Here is a 17,065-nt window from a genome sequence, read left to right on the forward strand (position 1 = left end):
GCCAGGCAAACGCTCTGGTTCCCACAGGAGGCTGAACTGCACATTACCAAGTCCCAGATTTTTACATTTTGAGGAAACGACACAGGGAGGTTAAGTTTTGCTTTTACTCAATCAGGACGTTAACAATAACAAACTGACTACCTTGAATCCCGAAGTACAAGAGAACCCTATAATAATGCACACAACCTATACTGCTAGATTGAGTAAATACAGCTTTGTGATTCTTCTTTTTCTCTGTTCACCAAAGATTGGGTGAAAACTTGGCTAGAAGTTGACGCTGGTCATTGGTTCTGAATTTTAAAACCCTGTTCTTAGAAATCCGTTACTCTAACTGAGGTATCCTTAACGTTCTTCTTTTAAGCCTTTGATTTGCAAGGACTGAAGTTCAGAACTATAACAGCACTGACCCTCCTGATGTTTGGACACTTGTTCCCAGCACTTGTGGAGAATCATTTGTTATCACGTGTTTCACAGATGGGTAGCTTGTGTCATGGCCTCTTATCAGGGTACGGTGCTAAAGAGGAAGTGCTGAATGAGGTTATTTGAATTTGTTTCTAACAATATATACTAGTGTGTTGACTAGGGGACTTCAGTCTGTGTGTGTGTGTGTGTGTGTGTGTGTGTGTGTGTGTGTGTGTGCACGCATGTGCATGTGTTTACACCTCTGTGTATTTGGAGGGAGCTGGAATCATCAGTTACATAAGTCCATAAATGAAAAGTACACATTTTCACCGGATTAAATGAGCTTTGTAGAGTACATAAACAAGCCTTTCGGGTCACGTTTCCAGCTTCGTCTCCATTTCCTAACGAGGCCAGGAAGATTAAAATATCTACTGATGAGATGTGACTCTGCATTTCAATTCTCTTGACAGTCTTTCATCATTTTCGATGATTTAGTAATAGCAGAGTGTGGCAAAGTAGCTAGGTTTCTCCCACAAAATATCAGAATTGTTTTTCATTTTAATATACTTTAAAAGATCATAAAATGTTCCTTAGAGTGACATTTGAGCCTCAATATTTATGACTTTCTGATTGCTCTAGCAGTTTAGGAAAAAAACTAAAATGAGCCCTCAAGTAAAATTTTAAGTGGAAAAGATTAAAATCAGAGTTATGGACTTCTTTCATTTGAATGAATATTCATTTTTTTCCTGGATGTTTTATGTGCCAACCCTAGTTTCCCCATATTTGACAGTTTTTGAAAAAGTACTTCATTTCTTTCCCCAAATATATGAGCTGTTTTATTTTTTTATTTTTGCAAACAACCCCCTTTTGGATCAACATCCTTTTCCCTACTTATCTTTTGCACTACGAGCTGGCCACATGCACCATCCGCCCACAAATGAATGAGGCACAAGTCGAGGAGAATGAGTGAAGGGAAGTAGATGAATGGTAAGACACCATTCATTATCTTCAGGACTTTTGCACTGCGATGGTATCCACACAGCTGATTTGTAATGTGTGCTTGGATTTGTTGACTCTTTAACCTGCCCGTGAATTTGTATTTCTTCCTCATTCATATGCATTAAGTCCTTTGACTAAATTAAACTGTATTTCTTTAACCAAAATACAGCTCTTTAATCAGTTTATGATTTCATAACTGCTATTTTTCTCCAAACAGTGTTTTTAAGCACATATTTAGTGCAATGCATTATTAATATCTTGTTGTTTTGGAGGAGGCGGGGAGTGGTCTGATGATAATTTCCTGTTAAGGAATGTGCAATGTAATCTCATTCTAGAATGTCTCACGACTGCTAAAAGGACCGTGGATGTGGGTAGAGAAAGACGTGAACGCTGTTGACAGCCTCACATCAGAGCAAGGGAGGAAGAACAAGAGCCTGGAGGGATGCACTAGGGATGATAATTTTATTAAAGTTCATTAAAATGTCTTAAGTTTTATTAACAACTCGAACCTCTGTTTTGTCCTTGAGGAGTCTAATTAATTAAACTCTTCAATAAGTTATCTGAATGTTCTCCGAGCTCTATTTTGGATGATGGTATAATGTAGAATAACAGACCCAAAGCCCCACCCTTGTGAGACTGATCTGTGAATGACTCTAGTGGAATAGTTTATAACAACAACAACAATAATAGTTGTGCTTTACAAAAAGTTGCTATTTGAGTTTACTGAATCATGTAGAAAAGACCCGAGTGGTTGTGTATTGCACCTTAGTGAAGACCTCAAAAAGAACAACTCAGAATTAGATCCCTAGGGGATCACAGCACCAATGCATCTGGAAGATACCACGCTTTTAGACTTGGCACCTGAGCTGTAGCACACACACGTAACGTGGTGAAGACAACAGATGCATCCAAGAGGAAAGCAACATGGATGTCAGAGACATCGCTAGGGCTGTTTGGAGAAGGTTTGTGACTTTGTATCTCCCCAAACAGGCATATGGAAGCTTCTGGAGGGCAGATGGTAAAAGTGTCCTTGCATTGGATCTACAAGAAAAATTTCATTCTAAACAAAACAAAACAGAAACGAAACAAAACTAGACTTGCTTAATTATGGGAAATTTGACCATGGTCTGAATCTATATCTAGGGTTAGCTCTAGTTCTAAAGGAGGAGAAACTTGAGTCTGAGCCTCCACTTCCCCCATCTTGTTTACTCTTTACTTTATTTGACTAATTATGTTCACTATTACCCTCCATGCTCGGGGAAAGATGGCCATCTATCCTGCAGGCATGGGTTTACACTACTACTGTTGGTCATCCATGTGTTCATGAGCAAGCCACCTCCCTAAGCCTCCATTTGGTCTGCAAATAGGTGACACTGTAGACAAGTCCATAGCCTGGACTGATGGCTGACCCAATTGACATTTAACACTGCTAACAAGGATTAGCAGAAGATGATGGTTAATATTAAACACAACGCATGTGAAGATGCGGCAACACACAACAAAACCATCACCATCAATACTTCTTTAAGCAGTGGAGATGGAGTAGAGGAATGGGAACTCTTGACACCACGGTTGAGTACCCGCCTGCAGGAAGCAGAGCCTGTGTGAGCCCAGACTCTTCTGATGCCCAGTTACTCACTCTTGCCAGGCTGGTCCCAGATGGAACTTTGTAAGGGACATACTTCCTGTAGATATGACCGACTCTAGAACATGGAACGTCAAACATTTCTCCTCCACACATCCAAACCTAAAGAGGAGAAAATAAAACAAAAGAGAAGGGTAAATTTCACCAAAAAGAGGAATTACTAATATAATTTAGAAATCATTGGTACATTTTCTTTTTTTTTTAAATAAAATATTTTATTTTTAAACTACATGTATGAGGATGTGTGTGTGTGTGTGTGTGTGTGTGTGTGTGAACATGAGTTTCTGTGGAGACCAGAAGACTGTGTTGTATCCCCTGGAACTGGAGTTACAGGTCATTGTCAACTGCTGGCTGTAGGTGCTGGGAACTGAACTTGGGTCCTCTGGAAGAGCAGCAACTGTTCTTAACCATGGAGCCATTTCTCCAGGCTCCTACAATTCTTATAATGTCTCAACTGAAGAATTTCTGTCATAGGCAGCTAACCAAGAAAAAAATAAAAATTTAAAATCTAGATTTACAAATGCATAGAACAACAAAAAAAAATTAGTTCCCTAAAACTATTTTTATAGATAGTATCCTGACATTTCTTTTCATCCTGGGAGAATTTAATCAAAATTATTATATTGAACCAGAATTTTATGCTTACATATCTTCTTTGTATGGGTACTTGCTTTTGATAATTTTGTTAAATCATTTAAAAATATATTACATGTGAAGCCAGGAAATGCATGCCCTTAGATTTTATACTTAAATATAATAAAACAATTAACTGGTTATATTGCATTTCACCATGACAAGTCATGTGGACAGATACATAGTCACAGACTTACCTAATGGATTGTATACTATAAAACAATTTAGCTATCAAAATATAGATCTAGGACTCATAAAGCTGTACTTTGCCATTTTTTTTTCTGCAAGAAAAAAAATGAAATGGTTAGAGATAGTTTCATGGTTTATGTTATGTGCTAACCTGACTGGACCATGGTGCCAGATATTTGCACATGTGGATGTTTCTATGAAGATGGCATTTGCCTTTTTTCATGAGATCAAAGTTTAAAGTCAGTGAACCTTGAGTAGCATACATTACCCTTCATACTGGTGTTAGGTCTCACCCAATCAGCTAGTGATGTTAAGGAGATAAGGACCACCTACCAAAGAATCACAACACCAGACATGAGAAGCCCTCTTTTGAGTTATTGGTCAGGGCTGTCTAAGAGAATCCCAAAACATACAGCCTATGGCTGCTGCCCTTGCTTACTCCCAGAGGTGGAAAGTAAGTTCCTATTACTAAAGACTCCATGAACTTCAGAAGCAGGAATCTGAGCTAACTCTCCTAGCATGTCACCTCCCTAGCCTTCAGGGTTCCAGAAGGTGCCACACAAGCTTGCAAAGGAGAGACACAACCAACAGTCCTGCTCAGACATGATGTCCATGAACACAGCAATGACCAGCATGGCACAATAATCCTACAGGTTCAGCAGTGGCACACATACCTTGGTGGTAACCAATGGTTTTCTAATTGAGCTTAAGATACACTCAACAAATGGGAGGCCATGCTTGGTACTGAAAACCTAGCTGTCTAATCAGTGCTAGTGAAATCATGGTAATTGGAAGAAAATCTACAACCACTAATTTACTAAGCCAGCATAACACCTAACTGCAATATATAAACATGTGTCTCCATGCCTACATCCTTAATCAATATTCTATCTACGGAGTTAGCAAACTGCCCAGGCTTGAGAATTAATAATGCTGTCTTTTCAGGACATATGGTCTTTTTTGGAGCTATGCAACTTTGCTAATGAATAGGCATGGCTGTATTTCAATAAAATTTTGTTTATCAAAACAGGCACAGGGCCATGGTTTGCTGCCCATTCTTCTATAAAGCACAAGGCATTTCACAGAGAGAAATTCAGTTGGTCTAAACCAATGTATGAGGGAGATTATGATTTCCAAAACTAGACACCATACTATCTCTCACTCCATATGGTCCTTTACCCGTGGCTTAGTATTCTCCCACTGAGGTGCAGATCTGGGTCCTTTCTCCTTGAATTTGAGTCAGCTTGCAAATTCTTAAGCCAGGGGACTACAGCAGAAATGACCTATGTCGTGATTGACAGCATAGCTTCTGCCTATCTAGTTAGTGCATTGCTTTTGTGATTCTGAGCTGCCACACCAGAACTCTGATTCCCTGATGCTACCGTATCATGAAGAAACGGAGGCCACATGAGACTCCATGTGACACTTCTTGCTCAGCAGCCTCCATTGAGGTCTTCACTAATGTCCAACATCAGCTGGCAGACACACAAATGAGAATCCTTTACATGATTGCAGCCTATGCTGTTGAGTCCACACTCAGGGAGCAGAAACATGATTAATAACTCCTTTGTGTCTGTTTTCGATTTTAACCATGTAGAGCCCATTAGCTTAGTTAATTAGAGGTTGTTTTATGTGGCTGAATTTCTGAGTACATTGTTATGTAGCAATGGAGGCTAGAAATACATACCTTCAAATACATGACGAAGGCAAATTGACAGCCTAAATCTATGGATCATCCCTCGGCTTCATCTTATCATCCGTGAGAGACACGGTGCTAAGATTCACTGTTTTCCATGCTTATTTCTCTCTAGGCACACTGCCAGGTTAAAATTCCTGTGTATTTAGGTGGGGAGACCTGACTATTTCTTTCCAGTGGATGTGAATAAAGGTGATATGTGTCACTCCTGGAACAAGACGTTTTGAATGGGGGCTGAGGAGATGGCTTGGTTGGTAAATTGCTTGCCACTCTACACAAGGATGGAGACTTGAATCCAATCCCACAGAACTCTGTAAAACTGCCAGGCACACCTCTCTAATCTCAGTGCTGGGGAGGTATAGATGAGAGAGTCTCTATGACTTTCTAGACAACTAGTCTAGACAAATCAGTGAGCTCCAGGCTCAGAGAGATACTTTGTCTGGAAAAGAATGTGAAGTGCAGTAGAGGAAGATACCCAATGCTGACCTCTGGGACACACACACACACACACACACACACACACACACACACGCAAATGCATACCTCCACCACATGCATGGACACAAACGTAATAAGCATGTATATACATGTGAACACACACAGACAAAGAAATTATGAGTGGATTTCCTCACATATCTTCTTCAGAGGATAAAGAGGAAGATTTGGTGCTGTGGAATAATGCTTTTGTACACTGGTTTAATAAAATACTAATTGGCCAGTAGCCAGGCAGGAAGTATGGGTGGGATAAGCAGACAAGGAGAATTCTGGGAAGAGGAAGGTTGAGTCAGGAGACGCCAGTCTGTCATCCAGGCAGCAGCATATAATGGCAACAGGTAAAACCACAGAACATGTGGAGACATATAGATGAACAGAAATGGGCTGAGTTTAAGTGTCAGAGCTAGTCAATAGTTAGCCTGAGCTAATGGCCATGAAGTTTTAATTAATATAAGCCTCTGTGTGTGTTTACTTGGGTCTGAGTGGCTGTGGACCATAGGACCGTGGGAGCCGGACAGGATCAGAAAAACTTCAGCTACAATTTGGGACTATAGACATTAGTGGAGTCTTTAAGTGACAGAATATGGGTTCCAGAAAACCTGGATGGAGACTCACATCCTTCTGCAAACCTGAACAAAAGCCGTGACAGGAGTGATAGAGAGACCTTAGGGACACTAAGCTGTCAGTGTTTGGGCCTGGCTGCAGTAGGTGATCTCCCTATTATGTGTTTCTCAGACTCTACAGACATGCTTAATGAAGTGTATTGGTTTGAAATGTAATTATTTGAGAGGTTGCTTCATGTATTATTCTTTTCATTTTACAGAGGGGGAAATGGAAAGTAATCAGACAGCAGATGAAGGAGCAGGATGAAGGGTGAAAAATGTTCTCCAGTCTTGTGTATAGTCAAATGTCAGTTCTGATTAGTCAAAGCTAAGCAAGGGTCAAGATAAAGAGGCTTTCTTGCCAGCAGAGCACCTGCTGCTAGGAGACGGTCATTTTCGGCACAGGCTGTAGAAGTGGCCACCCTTTCCTGAAGCATCAAGGGGTGGTGGCGGCAAATGAGGGCAAACCCTGAGAGTACAGTCTGGAGCAATGTCATCCATTTTTCTGTCCTTACTTTCTGTTTTTGTTCAGATGATCATAACACTTAGGAGGTGATGTGATGGACTGAAGTGCATGGTGAAACTCTGACAGCCTAAGAGCTTCCACAGTAGAAAGCTAAATCAATCATCATAGCATGTTGCTCTGGACTGAGTGTTTATGTCGCTGGCCCCCCCGATTCATACACTGCAACCCCCACCTTCCTGTGTAATGGTATTAAGAGGTGGGGCTGCTGGGAGAAAATTAAAGGTGAAGGTGGCATGGATGAGATAAGTGTCTTTACATAATAAAGGAACCCTAGAAAGTTCCCCTATCCTCTTTTGTTGCTATGAAAGGATAAGGTGGTGGCCACATGGGACCTGGCAGATAGCCCTCACTGGAGCTCCAGAGTGCCAGAACCCTGACCTCAGATGCCTGGACTCAGCAGACTGCCAGGAATAAATTCTGTGCTTTAGAAGCCCCTCAGTCAAGTATGCTTTGTTGTAGCTGCCCAAACAAACCAAGGTTCTCTTTTTTTAAAGATGTGAGCAATGCTAACAGACGCATAGAAATAAAAATACTTTAAAATAATTAATGTTTCAATTTGTTGTTGTTGTTGTGACTGGTCATCACAGACATATTGGCTTAAAACAACCAGAGTTTTCTCATTTTTCCATGTGGTTGCAAGTCCCTGTGAGTTCAGTGGAACTTTCTTCCAAGGGTCCCACAAGACTGGAGTCTGGGTGTCTGATGGGCTGAGCCTTTACCTGGAGCCTCTATAGATGAATCTGCTTCCAAACTCACTTAAAACATTGGCAGAAGTCACTTGTAGGACCAACATTCCCATTTTTCTTGCTCTCTACTGATCAGTGCCCACTCTCTACCAGGAGCTATTTTGGTTCCTGGTCTGTGAACATTCCATCTCAGCACAGGTGACTCTCACTAATTAGGCTGGGGCCAGTACGGCTGAAGGGTTTAATAATCTTAGTGGCATTTGCCAAATACCTTTCGTCTTGCACTGTAAGATGTTATGCATTATATTGGCATGTACAACATGTATTATTTATATGACAAGTTAACATATGTGATTAAACAAGGTAAGAGAATCAAATGAATTAGTATTCACATCTTCTCTCAATAAACTACTCTCAGCTCTTTAAAAATCTTCCTTTCAGAAGTTGGTCAACTTTACTATAAAGTGAAGTCAAATTCAGGAAACTTCTGTCCAGATTTTTTAAAATGCTGAATTCAATGTTACAAAAGCAGTAGACTGTTGGGATTAATTTTTCTGCATTATTATCACTATGATTCTTTACAACCATAAACGTGATCATCACATGCCTTCTTTATAACCTGCTGGTGTTTTCCTATCACTCCTAGCTTAACAACAACTGTTTGTTGACTTGTCTTCAATGATGTCTTCCCTCTTCCTGGCCAGGGCCACTTTTAACTCCACACAAGGTTTTACTGCCCAAAGGAAATTCTGCCCTTTTCTCTTCTCTGCATTCCCCACTGTTTGCCTAGTTCTTATTTGTTTTCTAGGCTTCAGCTTACATGTAAGCCCCTATATTTGGTTAAGACTCCTGTTTTACATTCTCATTTTGTCCTTCTCTTAATCCATTATAATCTTCCTCCTTTTCCCAAGGTTTTTGTTTTCCATAGTCAACAACAGTCTAAAAGTATTAAAATATTCAATGGAGAGAGAGAGAGAGAGAGAGAGAGAACATTCATACCTTTTATATGAGTACATTGCTATAATTATTTTGTTATTGTTGCAAATATCATACTATGCTCAACTTATAAACTAAATATTATCATAGGTACATCTGCATAGGAGAATATATAATCTGTGCAGATCTATATTGTCTATGGTTTTAGGCATCCATTCTTGGAATTTACATGTGGTGGTTTGAAAGAAAATGGCCCCTAAAGGGAGTGGCACTGTTAGGAAGTGTGGCTTTGTTGGAGTAGGTGTGGCCTTGTTGGAGGGAGTGTGTCACTGTGGGGTGGGCTTTGAGGTCTCCTTTGCTCAATCTATGCTCAGTGTGGTATACACTTTACTTCCTGTTGCCTGTGGATCATGATGTAGAATTCTCAGCTCCTTCTCCAGCACCATGTCTGCCTGCATGCCACCAACCATGATAATAATGGACTAAACCTCTGAACTGTAAGCCAGCCCCAATGAAATGTTTTCCTTTATAAAAGTTGCCATGGTCATGGTGTCTCTTCACAACAATAAAAACCCTGACTAAGACAGTATGCCTTTGGGATTAAAAGGGACATTGTATTGAATCAATAAATACTCAATGAGTATTTCATATGTTCCAGATATCTCCCACAGGTGGTGCTGTAAATGTGTGGCACATGCCAAGTTCTGAATATGTGAAACTTACTTTCAAATGGATAGAGAGAATTTAAGATAATTACAACTAAGTAATTTATTTGTGATGTCCTATATGATTTACTTAGTGTTTGTTTTCCCTCATTGGACTATAAACTCATGACTATTTTATCTGTTGTTATATCTCTAGTTGCCTATGAAGGACACAACATATAATAGGTAAAATATAACAGATAAATGGTCGTCAAGTGGTTGTATGGGATCACTTTTAAATCCAATTAGATTTAAGCTGCTTCTTCCTTAGAGCGCTATATTACTTAGGGTTTCTATTGCTGTAATAAAACACCAGAAGCAACTTTTGGAGGAAAGGGATTATTTCAGCTTACAACTCTTGAGGTTGAACTCCACCCCTGACAGAAGTCAGGACAGGAACTCAAAGAGGTAGGGACCCGGAGGCAGGAACTAAAGCACAAACCACTGGGTAGCACTACTTACTGGCTTGCTCTCCATTGCTTGCTCAATCTGTTTTCTTATACACCGGAGGACTACCTCCCCAGGGATGGCACCACCCATAGTGGTCTGGGACATTCCACATCATTCAATCAAGAAAATGCCCCACAGGCTAATCCATGAAAGCATTTCCTCCATTAAGATTACTCCTTCTCTGAAAGCCTAACTGGTATCAAGTTGACATTAAAAACTAGCTCACACAGTGTCTGTAAGTTTCCAGTTTAAGGTTCACTCATATAACCTTAGGGGATATTTTTTTCCTTTTTTACTGAAGCTACATCACACCCTCTCTTTTCAGAGTTGTTTTTGTTACTCTTCCAAGGATATTTTTTATAGCTAGATAAGGGTTCATTGTAGACCAGCCTGGTCCTCAGCTTACTATAGAGCCGAGGATGATGTGGAATGTTTGATTCTCTTGGTTCTACCTCCCAAATGTTAGAATTACAGGTGCATAGCCCCATCTCAGGTTTATTCATTGCTGAGGATCAAGCCCAGGGCCTCAGGTTCATGCTAGACAAGCACTCTGAGAACTGAACTATAACTCTAGCACACGTTCATTTCTTTTCCTTTGTTTTTTGATATTGTAATTGTGCCTCTTTCTGTAAAAGCTTCCATGTTTGGACACCATAGGGAGATGTTTAGGTGTCAGTGTGGGAACATGGCTCATAAGAAAAATGCAGTTGTAGCATTTATCAAATTCTATATTTGTTCTAAAAGATATGATATATATGTTAATCAAATAATATTTTAAATAGGTTCTTTGAAAATTTCACACATGTATAAAGTGTATTTTGGGCGCCTGGGCCACCTACTAGTGGCCATTTCCCCAAAGAAAAGTGACTCTGTCTTTCTCTGTCAACTGCAGTGGGATAATGCCTTTGTACACTGGTTTAATAAAACACTGATTGGCCAGTAGCCAGGCAGGAAGTATAGGTGGGATAAGCAGACAAGAAGAATTCTGGGAAGAGGGAGCCTGAATCAGGAGATGCCATTCCGCCATCCAGGGAGCAGCATGTAATGGAACACAGGTAAAGCCACAGAACATGTGGCAACATATAGATGAACAAAAATGGGCTGAGTTTAAGAGCTAGTCAATGGTAGGCTTGAGCTAATGGCCATACAGTTTATAAGTAATATTAGCCTTTGTGTGCTTATTTGGGTCTGAGTGGCTGTGGGACTGGTGGGTGAGAGAGATTTGTCCTGACCGTGGACCAGGCGGGACACAGGAAAACTTTCAGCTACAGTCAATTTGATTGCTTATTTACTTATTCATTCATTTCTTTATTTATTTGGTTTTTTGAGACATTATGTATCCCTTGCTGGTCTGAAAATCACTATGGAGACCAGGGTGGCCTCAAACTCACAGAGATCTGCCTGCCTCTGTTGGAAATAAAGGTGTGCATCACCATGCCTAGCTTGAATCATATTCTTAGACGACATTTCCTGGTGTGTGCTGTGATGACAGTCTACAACAATAAATCTGGGTCAAGCAGTATTTTAGTATCTAATTCTTAGAGAAATGTTTTACATTTGCAAAGTAATGCATATTCTCTCAACCTCATAACTATTTTTAGAGAAATGTTATTTTATCCATGAATGAATACAGAAAAATTCTTTAAAAATGTTCATTTCAAGTTGAATGGATAATGGAATGTTTGCCTTATTTTTAAAATTGTTTTTCAATATCAGCCACAAACTGGAATTTATACATGGAAACGTTAAATGGAATTAAATCATACAGTTATGCTAGTCCCCTGGAAGGGACATTATCCTCAAGCCTGTGCAGAAGCGTTACATGCTTCAAGGAAACAGTGATATAAATTTCTAGGCATCTGAGTCCAAGTCTGGCCCTCTTTCTTCTGGCCTGGTCCTCTTCTCTCGCCCCTTCTCCCAAGTTATTTTTGCCATCTTTTCTTTTTTCCACAAGCCAGGTTTTCTCCTGCCTCTGGGACTGTTCTGGCTTTCCACCTGGAATTATTTCCTTTCAGAACTCTACCCAGAAAACGACTTGTCTCCTCCAGGTAGCTCCAAATTCTTCCACATCCAACACCTTGTCCTGCTGCGTTCTTGGCCCAGTCTTCTCTGTTGCTTTTGTCAAAGTGTTGACCACCTTCTAAGCCAGGGCACACCTCACTCACTCGCATACTGTGTGCCTTTTCTGCCTACTGCTCTCCAAAAGGCAAGGATTTTTCTGCCTTTCATGGAGTATGAGTCTTAAACACTTAGAACAGTATGTTACATGCAATTCATGGGCTATATTGTTGAATGAATGAATGAATGGAAATGGGAGTGAAGTATGGGCTTATTAAAACAAATGAAAGTTAATTCCAGACAGCCGACTTGCTTAATGCAACCTGGTAAGCAGCCATTATTTAAAAATAGGAGTTCTGGTATAACTGAAGACACATTTCAACATAAGCTATCTTGAGCTTCTTTTCAGGCACACATGATTGCAAAACAGATAGATACAGTGTAGGTTAATAGTGAACAAACTTGGGGTCTAGAAAACAACTTTCTATTTTAAGATATGACTTGGGCAGACTAGGATTGAAAAACTCCTTAAGACTAGTGACGCTATCATCTGTATAGAAAGAACAATGTGAATTGTCAAACAGAAAGGCTTTGGTAGATACAAAAGTAAGGCTCATTTTGTTCAGGTGTAATAAAGTCTACTTTTTGGTTTGAGTTGGTCTACAGAAGGCTTGGAAAGGCAGTCATATTTTTTTTTATTCTCAGAAACCTGAGGTTTAGGGTTATTCTTTGAGATAGAAAACAGCAAACATCTTATTTTGAAATCTTTTTTTGAAATAAAGATTTATTTTTTAAATTATTTATAAAATTTATTATTTTAAGTTCTCTCTCTCTCTCTTTCTTCCTTCCCCGTGTGTGTGTGTGTGTGTGTGTGTGTGTGTGTGTGTGTGTGTGTGCGCGCATGTGCACACGTGTGTGTACACATGTGTCTGTGTGTTTATGTCTGTATGTGGGTATGTGCACATGAGTGCGGGTGCCTCCAGAGGCCAGGGCCAATGTCCCAAAAGCTGTAGTTACAGGTGGTTGTGAGCCACCCAATACAGGTGTATGGGAATTAACTCAAGTCCTCTGGAAGAACAGTATGTGTTCTTAACTGCTGAGCCATCTCTCTAGCCCCCTATCTGTTTTTTAATTATGTGACACACACACGTTTGTCTGTGCAAGGGTATGTACATGTGAGAACAGTTGTCAAAAGATGCGGGAAGAGGGCATTGTATTTCTTGGAGCTGCAGTTACTGGCAGCTGTGAACTGCCCCATTTGGGTCCTGCTTACTCAACTTGGGTCCTCTGTAGGGTCAATATCATCCTTAGTCACTGAGCCATCTTTCTAGCCCCTATCATAACATTTTAGGACTACAAATTTCTATTTGTTGATCAGAATATAATAAGAACAGAAGAGGAAAATGTTGCAAGTGAGGATATAGTGGCTTTTATTCTCAGGAGAAAAATCTACAGTTTCTTGACTTACCTGCTTAGGAGTGAGTACTCTGCTCTGAAAGTGTATTAAGATGCCCTATGTAAACTAACCTGCACGTATGCGCATCTAGATATCTGAGAGGTATCCAAGTGATAGGGGGAAGGTTGCCTGCAGAATCATTGCTTATAGAAGCAGTGTTTATGTACATGGTAACATCAGATAGTTATGGATGTGGGGATGAAATTTAAAAACAAAAATATAAGTTGGTTTATCCAAAATAGTAAGTTATAGATGGGACAAAATGGATGCACACAGCTCAAGAGTTATTTGGGTAACAATATTATTAGGAATGTAGTTTATCATATCCTTTAATCCATTATTCTATAGTTTACAAGGCACATTAGTGGTAGAGCATGCATGCTTTCCCCTATATTTTCCATATGCTTCTGGATTTTTGTATCTGTTATTTAAATTTTCTGGATTCATCATCTGCTAAAAACAGACAAAGCACTTTTAACATTTTTTAAATTTAGTTTTCTGTGCTACGTACAACTTCTTCCAGGGAAATATCCAAATATTTTTCCTTTGTCCCTCACTAAGCTATCAATCATTCTGTTGACGGGGTGGGAGTCCACCTCAGGCCAGGGGGAACGGATGGATCTTTCTCTGATGTTTTACTCCACTGGAGCTAGATCCAGAGCCCTGAGGGGCCATGTCTGAAGGATGGGAGGAGTCTTTGGAAGAGAACAGGGCTGACAGAGAGGGCCACCTGGAGGACCTCCGAGAGAGATTCTTGCAGCATTTGTGGCCCTGGGCCTCCAGGGACTCATTTACTTGATCTTTTCAGTTTCTGTATGTGGGTTTCTTTCCCAGTGCCCTCTGTTTTCTCAGTTGGATTCAGTTAGTTTTTTGTCCTCTTGTAAGTCAAGCAATTGACATCAAAAAGCTTTTCCCTGAGGGTTTGGATGTCCAGAGCCAAAAGGTTGCCTTTAGAAAGGGCTCTGTGGTCTAGGCTTGGTGGTGAGTGCCTTTGCCAGGTGAGCCATCTGGCCAGCCCTTATTTTTAATTTTTTTAACATCTGTGTATCTATCTATCTATCTATCTATCTATCTATCTATCTATCTATCTATCTATCTTTATATCTGTATATGTGTGTATGTACATGTGCACAAACTGTGGGAGTCAGTTCTCTCTTTCCTTCATGTAGGCTCCAGCAAACACCTTTACCAGCCAAGCCATCTCATTGTCCCTCTTATTTATTTTTTGATGTCTAACAAAATCCAATCTAAGGCTGTTTCATCAAAATAAAAAAAAACTGTAATCACTTTTAATGGTTCATAGTGATACATGCAAATTATTTTTAACTTGAGCAGATGTTGCTGTAATATCATGATATGGTTTAGTTGGCCAGTTGCTAACTGGGCAGTAACCACCCTTTTCTGAGTCATGTTCATCTCCCAGAAAGTTGGAGCTACTAAAGCAGCTATGAGGACTAAATGAGACACAGAGCATCATTTGATGACTATGTGACTGAATGGTCCTGAGGTTGTATGAGGTGATGTGGCTACCCGATGACATCGGTGGGAAGGTCAGAACACAGGACCACACGCAGCTCTGTGCATGTGTGTATTGTGCAGAGATAGGGATTGTCTTCACCCTGTCAAAGTGTGGATAGGAGGCAGGAAGGTTGGTGAAGCTATGTTGGCGTGGTGTTGTCAAGATTGCTGACTTTGATGAAAAGAACATAACGTATCCTGCTAAAGCCCATGTGTATGTTATATGCTTTTGAGGGTCACTATAACATCGCCACTGGGAGGCGTGTGAAAGCATTTGGGAATAGTGTAATGAGCTTTTCTTTTCTTTTTCTATTTTTCATTAGTTCCCTATACAAGTACTTCTTGAGCTCGCTTTACATAGATTTGAATAGAAGAATTAGAGTGATCAGATTATATTTCTTTTCTTTTTTTTCTTTCTGGTTAGGGAAAAAGAGCAACAAAGAAATCTAAATATTTGGGGGAAAAATCTCCTCTTTAAGACATTTTTCAAACTGACCTTACCACAGGTGCAAAATGCCATATAAATTGTTCTGCCTTGCTCACTTTACAGCTATCTATAGAAGTCAAAATAAAATTAAACAGGGAATTAGGAGAATGCTGTCAGACATAAAAGCACTAACAACCAGAAGGACTCCATGCCTGCCGCAAGGCTTATCTCTAATAGGCATAAAATTTAGCTTGAAAATGCTGTGGTACACCTGAGGTACCTTTTGTTGGATAATTGAAATGAATCTCAGACTGGCTTTTGAGACATTAAGCAGCTGTTTCTGTTTATCTTTGAGTTTTGGAATGAGTCTAGAGTCATTTTAATATTTTCTTTGGAAGATCGATTCCGGGTATGTCGAATTAAAATGGATATTTTTATGTCACCTAGTCTAAATATTGTTGAGGAAAAAACCCCACAGGAACAACTCTAGATATTTTCTTGTGTGTCTTGAGTATACAGGGGACTATAAAAAGGCTTCTGTCACGTTTTAGACACAAAATACAGCGAGACTTTGAAGTACTCTGCGGGCTCAGAGTAAAGAGCAGTGTCTAATCTAGTTGTCCCATAAAAGCAATGAGAAGGTATATAAAATGTTGTAGACTCATCTCTGGCATAAAGAGGAGTTCTAATGAGCACATTTTATAAGGTTAAATTTATTTCTACCACAGTCATTTGTACAAAGCATCATCATGGCAGTTTATGGGCACTGTTTTCAGGGAAGAAGGGGGTACTTCTAGGGAGGCAAATAAATTATTGTAGATCTCAGAACAACTTTGGGGGGATTTCCTATTTCCATAGAACTGTGGAGGAAGTGTAAAAAGGCTGGTTAATTAAAGCTATAGGTTTTTGCCAGCGTATGGGGAATGGAAGGTTTAAGAAGTTGGGAAATGTGCAGAACAGTGTGAGGATAGGGGCCTAGGTGACCGTTCCCTTTGGGATACTAGTGTGTCATTGTTTCATAGTTGTGTTGTGCCACATGAAACACATCTTGCAGACAGTGCGGCAGTCACAGGAGATGTCAGGGATTTGAAGCTGGAGGTGTAAGTCACTAAGGAAAGTGAGCCACCCTGGGGTCCTGGCCTGTGGAAGGAATTGAGAAGAATGTTGGTTCTCTTTTCTCAGGGTTTTCCTGGCAGACCAAAGTCTTCTCAGTAGCTTCAGAGTTTGGGCCAGATGGAGACCTTGGATCTCTACTTGACCCAGACCTGGAGTTTGTATTTAAACAATATTGGGATCTGTGTGCACCTGTGTTAATTCATCAAAGCAGATTCAGATGTATTTTCAAAAGCTCTTCTGAGCATTCCATGCAAAGGCTCTCCACGTCAGCTATTGGTCTGGCAGGGTACAAACAGGGAAAGGGCAATGTTAACACAATCTCTTACACCTTTGCCCTCAGAGCAGATGCAAACATACACAAAACATCTCACAATCAAATAATGCTGTTCTCTGTTTTGGGGGGCTCCTGCTATAATACTAGTTGATTGCCTTTCATCCCTTAACCATTGTCAAAAAAACGATCCTGTTTATTTGTTTGCTAATTTATTTACGTTAAATTTATTTATTTATTTATTTAAAATCCTGGT

General features: G+C 40.0%; 1 protein-coding gene across 1 annotated transcript in view; it reads right to left on the bottom strand.

Moving 5' to 3' along the window:
* The window catches only part of Galntl6 (polypeptide N-acetylgalactosaminyltransferase like 6), a 1,088,908-nt gene that overhangs the window by 78,988 nt on the left and 992,855 nt on the right, over positions 1 to 17,065 (bottom strand). The window contains exon 9 of the mRNA XM_052752327.1: positions 3,041 to 3,148. Coding sequence (XP_052608287.1) covers positions 3,041 to 3,148 — 108 coding nt within the window. The remainder of the gene's footprint in view (positions 1 to 3,040; positions 3,149 to 17,065) is intronic.

This window comes from Peromyscus californicus, unplaced genomic scaffold, assembly GCF_007827085.1.
Source record: "Peromyscus californicus insignis strain IS unplaced genomic scaffold, ASM782708v3 Scaffold_23__1_contigs__length_62951481, whole genome shotgun sequence".
NCBI classification, from domain to species: Eukaryota; Metazoa; Chordata; class Mammalia; order Rodentia; family Cricetidae; genus Peromyscus; species Peromyscus californicus.